The sequence below is a fragment of the Cricetulus griseus genome, chromosome 4 (genome assembly GCF_003668045.3).
Source record: "Cricetulus griseus strain 17A/GY chromosome 4, alternate assembly CriGri-PICRH-1.0, whole genome shotgun sequence".
NCBI lineage: Eukaryota > Metazoa > Chordata > Mammalia > Rodentia > Cricetidae > Cricetulus > Cricetulus griseus.
In genome coordinates this window covers 55,506,890-55,520,923 of record NC_048597.1, presented here as the reverse complement: position 1 = coordinate 55,520,923, position 14,034 = coordinate 55,506,890, and the positions used below count along the sequence as shown (strand labels likewise).

Genomic DNA, 14,034 nt, shown 5'->3' with positions numbered 1-14,034 from the left:
GGCTGTCTGCTGACACTCTCAACTGGAAGCACTATTTGGTAGTTAGGCTGAAAGTTAAATGGGGAAGGGGCAGAATTTCTAAGCAGAATCACAAAAGAAATGGAAGATAAAAAACTAGAAAGGTTGAAACAAACCTTACAAGGGTTTCTGCCCCCAGCAGAACCCAAGTAAACAAGCAGGGTTATTTTTAGTTTCTTTTTAAAATTTTTAAATCTTTATTGTTAGTACTTATTGCATGGGTGTTCTGCCTGCATGAATGTCTGTGTACCACATGCATTCAGTGCCCATAGAGGACAGAAGAGGGTGTCACATACCCTAGAACTGCAGTTACAGACAGTTGTGAACTGCCACATGGGTGCTGGGCATCAAACTCCAGTCCTCTGGAAGAGTAGTCAGTGTTCTTAACCACTATGCCATGTCTCTTGCCTATCTCTGGCTTCTAAAGCCTTTTATAGAATAGGAAACGGGCAAGATCTCAGAACTGACTTCAAACAATAACCCACAATCAGATCTACAACTTATCCAAAGAGGAGTGTCTAGACACAACTTCGATGTGGGTCATGACTAGTAAGGGTGGTGCTACAAGAGACAGCAGCAGTGGATGGTGAGACCTCAGGACAGGAGCTCAAGATGGCCAGAAAAGGCCAGAGTGGCAGTCAGTGAGTGGGAATCTGCTATGGATATCTGCTATGGATAGAGTGGTTATCTACTGTGGGTTTCAGGTCACAGGTTGGCAGTTCCACAGGATCTGAGGTCATGACCCTTGGTGGCCAGAGGACACAGATGCTTGGGGGTTTGAAGAGCAAAGGATTCCACGTGAGCTCTTGTTTCCCTTCTTTCCTGACATGGGACCTTCCTGAGTTGCCCAGGCTGGCCTTGACCTCGAAGGTTCAGGTGATTGTCCCATGTTGGGACTACAGTGGGACACTGTGCCCAGCCTATCTGAGCTACTAAAACAATCCACCTTCAAGCAAGGTGCCAAAACCCAAACTCCACACAAACATCAGCCCTTATGTTCTTTGACTGTGATTTCTTTGTGTTCTCCCATAACACTTAGCAAGGCTTTTGGGAAAGACTCTTTAAATATGGCCTGAAGTACAAATAGTGTGTACTTATTGGCCCAATGAAAGGTAGCATCAAAACTTTTGATATCCATGTCACTTTCTCAGAAAGGACCCTGGTTACCTAAATAAAATCCATCTCTACCCCCTCCCAAGGAACATTCTCAGTGTCCCATTTATTTTTACTTTTATTTCACTGGAGAGCACCTAGAATATGTATGCTTGTAAAAGACACACACAGAGAAAAACCCAACCCATGGCTCCATTCACATTGTAAATATGAGGGTAGAGCCTTCTTCTGATTTGGTTTCTGCTTGCTTCCCAGTCCTTGGAGGAATCACCCAAGACCAGGAGTCAGACACTCTCTGGGAGCCCCAGGCCTTGATAGGCCTTTGTGAGGACTTCATAGTCTTCAGTTTGACTGGACCACACTGGGTGTCCAGGCTTGGCTTTAGATGAACATTAATCTTCCCTTCCATCTGGCCTGGAGAGGTCATAGGAAGCCCCTTGGAAGTCTCAAAGTCTTCTGGTTTTGCTTGGAGGCTGCAGGCCACTCGGGCAGACTCTGATGGAATAGGACCAGCTGGACCTAGTTCTCAGTTCTTGGTTGTTGAGAACCAAGTTGTGGTTTTAGATGGATTTAGGTCCCTGAGGGGTAGAGGGTCCCCCAGAACCCCTGTAGACATTTGTGAACACCAGCTGTAAGTGGTTACCATGGGAAAGATTTTTGGGAGGAAATTCCAGTTCACTGTGCCCCTGTTGTCCTAGATTTTTTTCCCAACTAGCTTGATCTCCCCTTAGCCTGAACCAGTCCATCTACCCCCGCTGTCTCCCCAAACAAAAAGAGCAGGTGCATTTTGTTTTTCACCACCCTCCCTTCAAAGGCCAAGTAATCGGCTATAGTCATTTCCCCAGTTTCCATCAAAAAAACAGAAAGGAGCAAAAGCGCAATATATAGTACTCAACACAATAACTACCTGCAAAATATTATCTCCATCCTAACATGTAATCCCTGTTAGAATCCAAGTGCTGCACATAACATTATTTTTTGGCAGTGGGTGGGAGGTACTGTGCCTTTGGAACCTGGTGTGTGCAGCAGGAGCATATCCCCGTTTGAACTAGCTTCATTTCAAGCCCCCAGAACCTCATGTAGTTACCAACAGACTGGACAGTGCAGCTCTGGAAGGCATCTCTAACCTGCTTTCTTTGTGGTCCTCTGAATGCTTCTGTTCCTTCATTCCCATGAAATCCCAGCCCTTTAAAAGCCCTTACCTGTGCTTCCATCCCTTGGAATGTCTCCTGGATGACCCCATTAGTTTCTGCTTAATTACATTAACTAGCAATCAGATAGGAACTCAGAATGCCAGCCTTTAGTGAGTGACCACTTCTTCTGTTTGTTGTGACGAGTTCCCCAGCCCAACTACAAAATATTTGTGAGCATGGAAGAAGCTTGAGTTTTCCTATGAGTGCTAGTCTAATATCGGCATTTCCAGAAGTTTGGAATGACACAGAAAGTGTGTCCCTTAACTTTCCCCAGGACTGAGGAACTGCTGGACACATTTGAACATGACCCTTGGTATAGTCTTCAGGGACTTCAGGATGATCTGTAACAACCTAACCCTAGCACCAACAAGCCAGGCCTGAGTAGCTTACATATGTTAATTCACCTAGGCCTTGAAAATCATATGTATCCATGCATATGCCATGGTCATTTCTACTTTCCAGAAAAAGAATGTATTTAGGTAGTTTGTACACGCTCACATAGAAAAGCAGTAGATGAGACATTCACATTCACTGACTCCTGCATTCACCTTCTCAATGACTGCAGTCTATTACCTTGCAATTTGGAACCACAAAATGCAGTTCTATTTTTACACTGTATATTAGTACATATCCCAAGAATCAAAGGTATTAGCTTGTTATACTCTGAGCCGGGCATTTTTCTCATATAAAAGAATTAAGCTAATTCAGAAAATGTAAACAGAAGTAAACAGTTGGGGAGCCATGAAATTCCAAGACCCAGTGGGTGCTTTTCATAATCCTAAACAAACCAGCACACTGTTCCTTTCAAAAGGCATGAAGCTACTGGCAACAAATGGGCCTCCAAATTCAGATATTCCCCCAGGTGAAGAACCCTCTTTCTAGGAATCTGTCATTATAATACTGTTTAGAGCAAAAATAAGAAATAGCTTGAAATAAGGAAGATGATTAAATGTGAACAATTCACATTGATACAAGATTTAAAAGCACCTAGTGGTATTTATTTGTAAGGTCTCAAACCCAAGGACAAAGGGCTAACTCAAGTGCCTATTTAACACATCACAGCTGACCTGGGTTTCAGCACTAGATGAAAGAGAAAACAAAAAAGAATAAAAGGAGGATAGAACAGCTCCTAGGTGTGGTGGAGAAGGGTTATTGTAGTTATGAGGGAGAGCATAGCCAGAGGCAGAGACTTCTAGAAGAGTCTAGAGTGAACTTGGAACGGCAGCCTGTCCCCGGGTTGGAAAGTTCAGGATAGGGGGCAGGGTATGCCAGCCATACCTTGCAACAGATAGAGACAGAGGGATGCTGGGAGAACCTGGTGGCCAGGTAGGCTTCAATATGTTAAACAGGCACCTTAGTTTGCTGTTGGTCCCAGGTTTGGGACCTAATCATGTTCAAATGAAAAAGGAAGCTTGAAGGCTGGTTCCTTCTATGGAAGGACAACTATGATCCATTTCAAGCTGTCAATAAATTGTTCTCAAAGTCTAGACTGTTTTGTAACTCCTGTGAACAGACACACACACACACACACACACACACACACACACACACACACACACACCACACACACACACACACACACACACCACACACACACACACCACACACACACACACACACACACACACACACACCACACACCACACACACACCACACACACACACACACACACACACACCACAGACTACACACACCACACACACACACACACACCACACACGCACAAACACACACACACACAAAGTTGTTATCTTTAGGTGATGGAATTTTATCATCATTTGCCTATTTTAAAGAAATGTTTCCATTTACATATTTTTTTCTAGACAGAAAAATAAACTGAAGCTTCCTTCTCATTTACATAGATTTAATGACCAATATTTCAAGGAATATCTCAAAGAAACACAAAACCCTTGAGCCTGCTTTTTGTGATTGATCACGTGACTGAGGGGAAGAAGGAGGGCCAGCCCTACAGCTCCAGCCTCTGGAGTTTATAGATCTCCCGAGGGCACAGGTCTACGTGGGGAAAACCACACCTCTGCAGAAATGGAAGCTAAGGAAGGCAGGAAACTCCAGGCTAAGCATCAGTGTGTCCACACAGTCCAAAAAACTTGGAAGCATCTGCATCCTAACCCAGGGCCCTCCTCATACAACTCTCAACGGCTATGCCAAACAATTTTCAAGCTCAAGTTTGTTTTCCGAGCAGCACCTTGGCCATCCAAATATCCTGGAGGGCTGGGACACATCTTACAGCTAGTAAGTACCTTTGCCCAGCATGTGAAATCACTATCACTGGGGATGATGGCATACACCTGTTTAATCCCAGCATTCGTGAGGCAGAGACAGGCAGATCTCTAAGTTCCAGGCCTGCCTGGTCTACAGAGTGAGTTCTAGGGCAGCCAGGGCTACACAGGGAAACCCTGTCTTGGCGGGGGAGGTTAAGCCAAAGAAACTAAAATCCTAAGACAACATGGAAGATGTTGCCAAGGCGAAGTAAAAGCAAGTTCTAGAGCAGCATGTAAATTACGAGTCTATTTGCCCAGAAAGAGTTGAATCATGCGGCTGTGATGTTCTTGTAAGCATCAACAATTCTTACTGAGATGCTCTCACCTCCCTTACTGGATTCTGGAACTCCCAGAGCAGAGGCTCCCAACTCCTCATTCCCGCTCCTATTCTGCCCCCAACTCAGGAGCCAATGACAAGGAGGCCTCCTTAACTTCCCTAAACTAGAATTCCCCTGGGGAGAGGCGGTCTTCTCACACAGAATGCTCTTTCTTTCTGGAGCTGGGGGAGGGGAGAGGGAGGAGAGAGAGGATGGAAAGAGAAGAGAGAAAAGACAAACCAAAAAAAAAGCCACAGAGGAAACATGGTTTCCCACCAGGTCAGGGCACTAAGCCTTTGTGTCTCACCCCAGGGAGCTACCACCTGGGGAGCTTGTTAAGTCACAAGCTGTTAGGGTGTGGGGACTGAGACTAGCACGTCTACCACAGCCCTGAGTGACCACACTTGGTCACTTCTGCTCCCAGGCATTTTGCCAGGGAGGAGAGAGAGGATTCGCAGGCCTGGTGTGCGGCTGGGCTGAGCAAACTGGCAGATGTGGACTGTCCACGGCTTGGTGAAGCTTGGCTCCCCTGTGGCTGGAGAAGATAAATATCCCGCTCTCCATAACAATATGCAGATCCTACTGCAGGAAGTGGGGAAACTAAGTATGTCCTGGGATCTGGGGATGCATCAGATGCTCTGTGAGAGGAAACGCTCGCTCACAGCCATTAAACCCCAGGGAAGAGCAGACAGCTGCAGACAAAATAGCTCTGCCATAACCCAGCAACAGAAGAGGTTTCCCTTCCTTCCAACTTGGGTTTCCTCGAAGTGGTCACCAGAGGGGCAGGAAGAATGTGGTAGAACCAGCTCAGAAACCCTTTTAAGTTTTGCTCTTGGACAGGCAAAGCCATTGGCAGCCTCTCAGTCACTTCAGAGTATAACCAGGGTCCCCTCCTTCCAGGAAGCATCGCACAGAAAGTTGTGCTGCCTCCCAAAAGTGGAAAGATGAATTCCATTAATCACTAAGTAAGTCCAGGCAGGGAGCCAAGCCACCTGTCCCTTACCTGTGAACTATATAAGTGACCCTGTCCAAACTCCAGCTGAACATCCAGACCTCAGGGGCTGCAGTGATAACCTGGTTGGGGTGAGTGGCGGATAGTTTGTTTTTGTTTTTCAATCTAGGCAGAAACAGTCTGAAGATGCAACAAAGGATGTGTACACCCACTAGGTGCACCATGGGCAGAGATTAGATTGTTAGCTGAGGTCAAGGAGCAGGAGAAAAACGGCCTTTTCTTTTTGGAGAATGTAGGTTCTAAAATGACATACATAATGATTGGGTAGAGCGCTTGCCTAACATGTGTGAGGCCCTGGTTTCCATCCCCAGCAAAAACAAAATAATACCCTGTGTTTCTGCACCAAAGAAGGACAACTTGGGGTCACTTAGGGTTCTCAGTCTTTGGTTGACTCTTTTATGGGATAAAATGATTATGACACCAGCGGTATTCATAGGTTTTTTAAATTGATTTAATTATTTTAAAAAGGAAACAACAAATTTGTGTTCCCTGAGTTGACAACTCTACAACATGGAAGCACAGTGGCAATGGCTTGAGCCAAGACCATGAAACAGTTTAGGAATGCAGATTTACACCACTATGACACAGAGGCCAGAGTCTATGTCTAGTATACTGCTGTCATTAATAGCTGTACTTTAAAAGCATGTCCCAGGCCTGGTGCTACGCTCAGCCCTTTACAGACACTATCTTAACTGATCCTCACAGCAGCGCACTCTGGTAAGCACCACCGTGTTCCCATCTTCTCCCAGGTATCTGGTTCAGGGCTAACCTGTGGTCAGCTTACGAACACTTGTCAAGTGAATTAAAATACTAGGTATTACATAAAACCAGGTGCAGTCAAAGACAGAAGTGAAGACTGCACTTCATGGATTCATTTCTGCCTGAAAGGGTACACATTAAGAATGCGTGCCTGGATGCAAGCAACTAGAAAAAACCATCCTGAGTGAGGTCACCCAGATCTAGAAAGACAAACACCATATGCACTCACTCATAAGTGGATATTAGACGTAGAGCAAAGGAAAACCAGCCTACAGTCCACAGCCCCAGAGAAGCTAGGAAACAAGGAGGACCCTAAGAGAGACATACATGGATCTCCTGGGAAGGGGAAAAAGACAGGATCTCCTGAGCAAATCAGTAGTGTAGTGGGGGTGGTGAAAGGAGAGGGGGGAAGAGAATGAGGTGAGGGGGGAGGAGAACACGAGGGAACAGGATGGTTGAGTTGGGGGAGGGACAGACAGGGAGAGCAAGGAAAGAGATATCTTGATAGAGAGAGTGATTATGGGGTTATCAAGAAACCTGGCACTAGGGGAATTCCCAAGAATCCACAAGGATGACTCCAGCTAAGACTCTAAGCAATAGTAGAGGGTGCTTGAACTGGCCTTCCCCTGTAATCAGATTGATGACTACCTTAATTGTCAGCATAGAACCTTCATCCAGTAACTGAAGCAGATGCAGAGATCCACAGCAAAGTACTGGGCTGAGCTCCCAGGGACTAGTCGAAGGGGTCAACACCAGGATAGGGAAACCCACAAAAACAGCTGACCCAAACTAGTGGGAGCTCACAGACTCTAGACTGACAGCTGGGGAGCCTGCATAGGACTGAATTAGGCCCTCTGAATGGGGGTGACAGTTGTGTGGCTTGGGCAGTTTATTGGCAGTGGGACCAGGACTTAGTCTGGATGCATGAACTGGCTTTTTGGAACCCATTTCCTATGGAGGGATACCTTGCTCAGCCTAGATACAGGGGGAAGGACTTTGGTCTTGCCTCACCGTGATGTGACAGACTTTGTTGACTCCCCATGGGAAGCCTCACACTCTCTGAAGAGTGGATGGAGGGTGAAGGGGGGGTAGGTGGTGGGATTGGGAGGAGGAGGCACTGGGATTGGTATGTAAAATAAAAAGATTGTTTTAAAAAATAAATTCAAAAAAGAATATGTGCTTGAGGTTCCAGCTTCTTGGAAAGCTGAAGTAGGAGGATAAGGCAGGAGGATGGCTTGAGCCGAGGAATTTGAGCTAACCTGGGCAACATAGTAAGTCCCTTATAAATAAATAACTGGACAAGAAAAGCGGTTATCTTATGAATGAACTGAACCAGAGGTCAAAACAAACAAGAATAAAATCCAACGAATGTTTACTAGGAATGATAAAGAGCTATTCTGGCTACATCATCTTATCTTTGGAAAGAAGAGCAAACCAGGCAGATGGTACCATTACCTCCAAGAACAACAAAGCATTCTATAGTCAACATTTGAGCTTCCACTGGGGAGTGATGTCTGCACTTCCTGGTGACATCTCAGTAAAGAGATGCTCCATGCCCAGAGATGGAGTAGAGAAAGGAATTCTGGGAAGACATTCTAGTCCTGCTACTAATAGCTGGTCTCTTTCCTCCTCTAGAAAAGTATAATGAATTGGGCTTCCTTCTGGTTCTAACTTCCCTTTAGCACTTCTGTTTGAGAAGCCTCACCCTCCCCCCCAACCTTTCCCTCCTCGTATCCGGTTTCAGCCCCTTGCTTCTCCAGGAATCTTTGGGAATGGCTAGACTGGCCTGCAGTTTTTTCTGAAGGAGAGCACAAAGCCTGCAGCCACTGAAGAGAAGCAGTATATTTAAAAGGCAGGGCAAACCGGAATGACCCTATTGATGAAGACACATTGGACATGGAGAAATCATGGACTAGGAAGATTTTTCCCTGCTGGCTAGATTTCATAGTACTGAAAGGTACTCTGCAGGCTGTTGGGAAGAAAAAGTCATTAATGCTCTTATTCTGCTGTGAATCCTGTGAGCTGCAATAATGACCACAGGTGCAAGATATGCATGGGTGCAATAGTAGCACTGACGTCATAAGGGTAACCAATTACTTGGATTTAAGGTCTGCTCCACAGGAGGAAACACATGTCTGATATTTTACAAATCTGGCTAAGAACCCATGTTTGTGAATCTTAGAAGCCCTAGTGGTGAAACTACTATTATTATTTTGCCAAATTCCCACAGTATCAAATTACCCTTGGAATGCGTATCTCTGTATCTATAGATTAGTTCAGCTCATCAGAAAGTTTGTGCTGTAAATGGTGGTTAATGCAAGAACTCAAACAAGTCAAAATGCACAGCATAAATGATTATGGAGTGTTCAGCCACAAATAGTACATCTATATCACATACACACCCCACAAGACTCAGAGACCATCATGGAAGAAGGGGGCAGAAAGACTCTAAAGAGTCAGAGGCTGGAAAAAGTGGGAGCAAAATGGACATGACAGAACCATGGTAGTCATGATCTTATAACAGCTGTGTTGCCTGCAGAGACCTGTACAATATCAAAACAGCTAACATGCTAGCACAGAGTGGGAAAGGCTTATGAGTACCCACTCATAACTACCAACAGCTAATGGTTTTCTTTAAGGGTGTGGCTCTTAGTAAGTCCTCCATGCTCCAGTAGATGGCCCCATACTCAGAGGTTATGAACAACACAAATAAGAGTTAATGGGTTATTAAATTTTTCGGAAAGTGGCTAAAAGGTGTGCAAGGTTACAGCCCAGCACTCAGTATTGTTATCCAGTCAACAGCTGGTACTTCTCACTAGTTCCTTCTCACTAGTTAAGAGAGACATGGATGATGGGGGATGTTCTTCTGTATATATGTTTCTCTTATATAAAACACTGATAGGCCAGTAGAGGCAGGAAGATAGGTGGGGCTAGGAGACAGGGAGAATGCTGGGGAAAAAGAAGGCAGAGAGAGAAAGAGAAGAGACTCCATGTAGAGATCAGGAAGATAGAACGCACCAGGCGTTCTCTAGTTAAGATAAGGCCATGTAGAAATACATAGATTAGTAGTTATGGATTATTAACTAACAGAGTTAGCTAGTAAGAAGCCCTAGCCACCAGCCAACATTTTTATAATTAATATAGTGTCCATGTGTTTATTTGGGGCTGAAGCAGCTGTGAGACCACGTGGGGTGAAAAAACTCCAGCAACACATGGAAGTCGGATACATGTGGGCACAGTTTGTGGATTCGTATCTCTTTCCAGATTAGGGTAGATCCGTGGGTGTGGGGGGCCAAGAGGTACGTTGGGGGAAAAAATAAATGCCAAGTGGTGAATTGAGTCCCTTGTGTAGTGTCATACAGAACCTCTTCCAGGTTATCAACACCTTTTTAAAGGAACTTGGTGTCATGGTTTCACACATTAAATGCAGTTTATAAAGTGAGCTGTATCACATCAAGTCATAAGGCTCCTGGTTAGGGAGTCAGGGAAAAGACAGAAAAAAATTGAGATAAATATAGAGGAGGACGACTTTGGATACCCTGTGACTCTCCAGAAACTGGTCCATACCTTCTGATCTTAGAGTCAAGCAGAAACTAACTACCCTGTTCTGAAAGGACCATGGAATGGGTAATCCCAGAAGCTCACACGTGAGTTGATTCACCTAAACTAAGTCGTGGACCACCACCCTCCCCTCTGGGATGCTCAGCCAGCTGAAGTGTCATAGGGTGAGTGGAAAGATAGCACCAGGCTTCAAATACAAAGACATGGATACAGCAATAAACAAGTGTGGCTTGACAGAGGGATTCTTGTCCACACATCCAAAGCTAATTACAAGTTGACTGGAAAACTGAGGGCCCTAAAATTGCCATCTTTCTAGAAAGACCTTGGCTCTAGGATCTAATTCACAAATTCTGTAGGGCATAGAGCTTCAGGTGATTTGTAATCTCCTTTGCCACTCTGAAAGAAGCTAAACAGTTTTTTAAGTTAAATTTATATATCTGTTTATCGTGGTGGTGGGTGAGGGTGCAGCCCAGCTTGTATGTGGAAGGTTTTGTTTTTTTCTGTTTTGTTTTTGTTGTTGTTGTTTTTTGTTTTCCGTTTGTGTTTTTAGGACAGTATTTCCTCTGTGTAACAGCCCTGGCTGTCCTGGAACTCACTCTGTGCACCAGGCTGGCCTCAAACTCAGACATTCACCTGCACCTGCCTCTGCCTCTTGAGTGCAGGGATTTAAGGTATGCGCCACCACGGCTCGGCGTTTGTTTTTTCTTAAACTTTAAACCAACTAAAGAAGTCTCTTAAATTGACCCACTTCTTCAGGCTTAAAGGACAGTTTGGCTAGCCACAGCACTGCCCAGCTCCCCCAGAGAATGAGACACCAATGATTTACTGCCCTTTAAACACATGCATGCTGGTACTTATTTCTTGTCTTTCTTTTTTAGGCCATTATTTCACTTTTGGCTGTTTTCACTTTCAAAACTGCAGCTGTAAACGCATCATTCTCATTTTTCTCCTTACCCTATCTCTACTTCCATATAAGAAAAGGGTAGGCCTTTCATTATTTTCCCTTAACATCAGATTTCAAGGTAGGGAAGGGAAACCATCATTCCTCAAATCTGTGTAACATTCTTGTACTTGAAAGAATCAAAATATAAACAAACAAGCAAAGAGGGGAGAAATCCCACTTTTCCAAATCAAAAGACAAGCTCAACTAAGTGAACGAACATACACTTGAGTCAATGTGAAATTTATAGGCCACAGATGGGTATTTACTGAAGCCCTGGCTTTTTTCCTAGTGACAGCAACTAAAATCGTGTCACTTCGCCGAGAGAAACTCAGTATGGCCCTCTAAACTCGAAGCAAAAAATAACTGGAGCCTTCATTTCTTCATTCCTTTTACTTTGTGCTCCGTAAGTTTTGAGTCCTCTACACTCTGAATAACCAGTTTGCAGAAGCCGGCTGACTAGGAAACACAGCTGTGGGCTCTGACCTATGAGCTTCAGAGTCAGGCGGGCAGCAAGAGAGCAAATTCTCAGCAGCGGGAAAAGAGGCCTTTATTTAAACAGGGAAGTAGGGAGAGGGCCTTCCAATGGTAGTAGGTCTGTAAGACTTGAGAAACTGGTTTCGCTGAGTAGGCAGACAGATAATTCCTGCCGGTGAACACCCTCCAGTCAAACCTCTCCCTGTGTCCCTTCTTTCTGCAGTGGGGCATCCTCCCACAAAGTTCTGGGCTCCCGGCAATGAGATGCAGACAGCTTCAATACAAACCTTATCTTCTCTGTCTGCCGCTGAATTGATGCCCTGGGGTTGAGTGGAGACTCCCATCTCTCTTTTCTAAGCGAGTGTGGGGAAGCCCAAGCATCTCAGATGCTATCTCACTCTGCCCAGGCCCGAGACAGTTATGAGCTCCATTTCATCCCTACACCTTTCAAATCCAGGAAAGAGGAAGGAGCAGAAGCCTGAAGTGGGAGGGCAGCTGTGTTAGCGGCTTTCATTGCCTCTCACCAACTTCAGTCCATGGTCTGGGGCAGCTCCAGCAACACCCCCTTTCCCACGCCCCTTCCAGCCACAGAGCCTGCAGCCACCAAATTCTGAATTCCCAGGCTGGTGCCAGGTCCCACCACTTCTCTTCTCGGCAAAGAAAAGCCGAGGCAATTCACAAAACTGTACTGCTCCATGTGGATCCAAGGAGGCCAGCTGCAGGGGACACAACCACCGCCACAAAACCCCACATTCCTCTTTGACAGGAAACGGACTCCCAAGAAATCTTGCCTGGAAACCCTTCATCCTAAGGCAGCTTTCAGAACAAACCTATCCACTGGGATCCCAAGGGCTACTTCCGGCTTCCTCTCCTCCCTCCCTTCAGTTCCCAGCCTCGGTTTCCAGTTTCTGAACGGTCCCTGCCCACTCAGACCCCTTCTCCCCCCGAAAGCCCGCTTTTGAAGCAAGATACAGCTCCGCTTCAGACTATTCAAATTAATGAAGACATGGAGAGAATCCGTTGCTGGGATTATGACCCTTATTGACACGGGAGAAATTCCTTGAGATTCCATCAGTCTCTGTAGCCACACATTTGTCTAGGAATGGGAATTTGTCCCGCTTATGAGGAAGGGCTACTTGGATAACTCCTTGGGAGAGTGGTATGGGTACTGCTTAGATTACGGGTCTTAGACTAAGCTCTGTAAATAGGGGAGAAGGCCGAAACCCATTTGGAAAAAAAAAAAAAATTAGGGCAAAGACCAAATAAGAGATATAGTCTTTTGTCTCGAATCACACATTCTTTCTTCCTGCTCTCCCGGCTGAAGTGGTAAAGTGGTAAAGCTTAGAGTCTCACTCCCCACTCACCCCCAACCCCCCCCCCTTTTTTTTTCAGGAGAAGCTACACAACCCATAACCCTCCCTCTGGGATCCTTCTCACCCTGTTTTGCAAGTTGCTTTGGGGAAACTGGTTGCTTCCAGACAGTCTCTTCAATCGCATTAAAATTAGCAAAATAATTAAATACAGTCCTAATTGGGTCCAAAAAGAGTTCTTGGTTAATTAATGAGCCACCGTCTGGCCCAAAGCTGTAAATCCATGTTGTCCAAGCAGAGAAAAGTGATCTCCCGTCCCATAAGAAAATTGTCACTTGGAAAAAAGTGTCAAGCACATTCCTCCAGCCAGGAGTCAGTTCATCTCCGAAGCGTATGTAAATGAGCACTGAACTGTGCCTCTTCCAAGTTCCTTTTTTCACTCCATACCCACGTCCCCCGCATTCAAAGGGAAGTATAACCGCGTCCCCAAACTGCAATACCGTATCCCCCAGAGCGCGCGCGTTCTGCTGCCTGGGAAACTGAACCCAAAGAGGTTCACAGGATACCCTCTCCCCAGAGCCCTCACTGGGTTCGGTCCTCAGTCCCACCAGCCTGGTTAAAATGCCACTCACCTCTACAAGGGAAGCAACAGCAGCATTTAGCAAAGAACCAGCCCAAAGAGGGACCTCGGCTGTAAGCCTGATCGCCGCCCTTCATGCTGCAGCGCGCCCCCAGCGCTCCGGCATGGCACGGGCGCCGGCCGTGATGCGAGCGTGGCGGGAGGAAACTTCTGCGCCACCTTCCAGCCAAGTCCCGTTCCCGCCCGTCGTTGTCCTCCCGCACCCTGGCGGTGCTGGGACTTACAGGGAGTTGGGCCACCTTAGGCAGGAGGGAGGGGCTTGGCAGCAAGGGAGGGACTAAGGGGGGCGGAGTTCCAAGGTCCAGCTGTTTGTTGGGGACACGACCAACAGCGTCCCTGAGTCTTACGAAACACACAAACACGCGTGTGTGACCGTGGGCATCTGGCAAGTACTGAGAGCTCGGTCACCTA

At 46.0% G+C, this 14,034-nt stretch overlaps 1 protein-coding gene across 9 annotated transcripts in view; it reads right to left on the bottom strand.

The window, feature by feature from the left end:
- The window catches only part of LOC100757073 (kalirin), a 528,077-nt gene that overhangs the window by 94,036 nt on the left and 420,007 nt on the right, over nt 1-14,034 (bottom strand). For 7 of the 9 annotated variants that reach the window (XM_035444598.1, XM_035444599.1, XM_035444601.1 and 4 more), the window contains exon 1: nt 13,616-13,700. The exons of the other annotated variants lie outside the window; for them this stretch is intronic. In XM_035444598.1, coding sequence (XP_035300489.1) covers nt 13,616-13,700 — 85 coding nt within the window. Of the gene's footprint in view, nt 1-13,615; nt 13,701-14,034 lie in introns of those variants that run through there. 9 annotated transcript variants of the gene reach the window in all.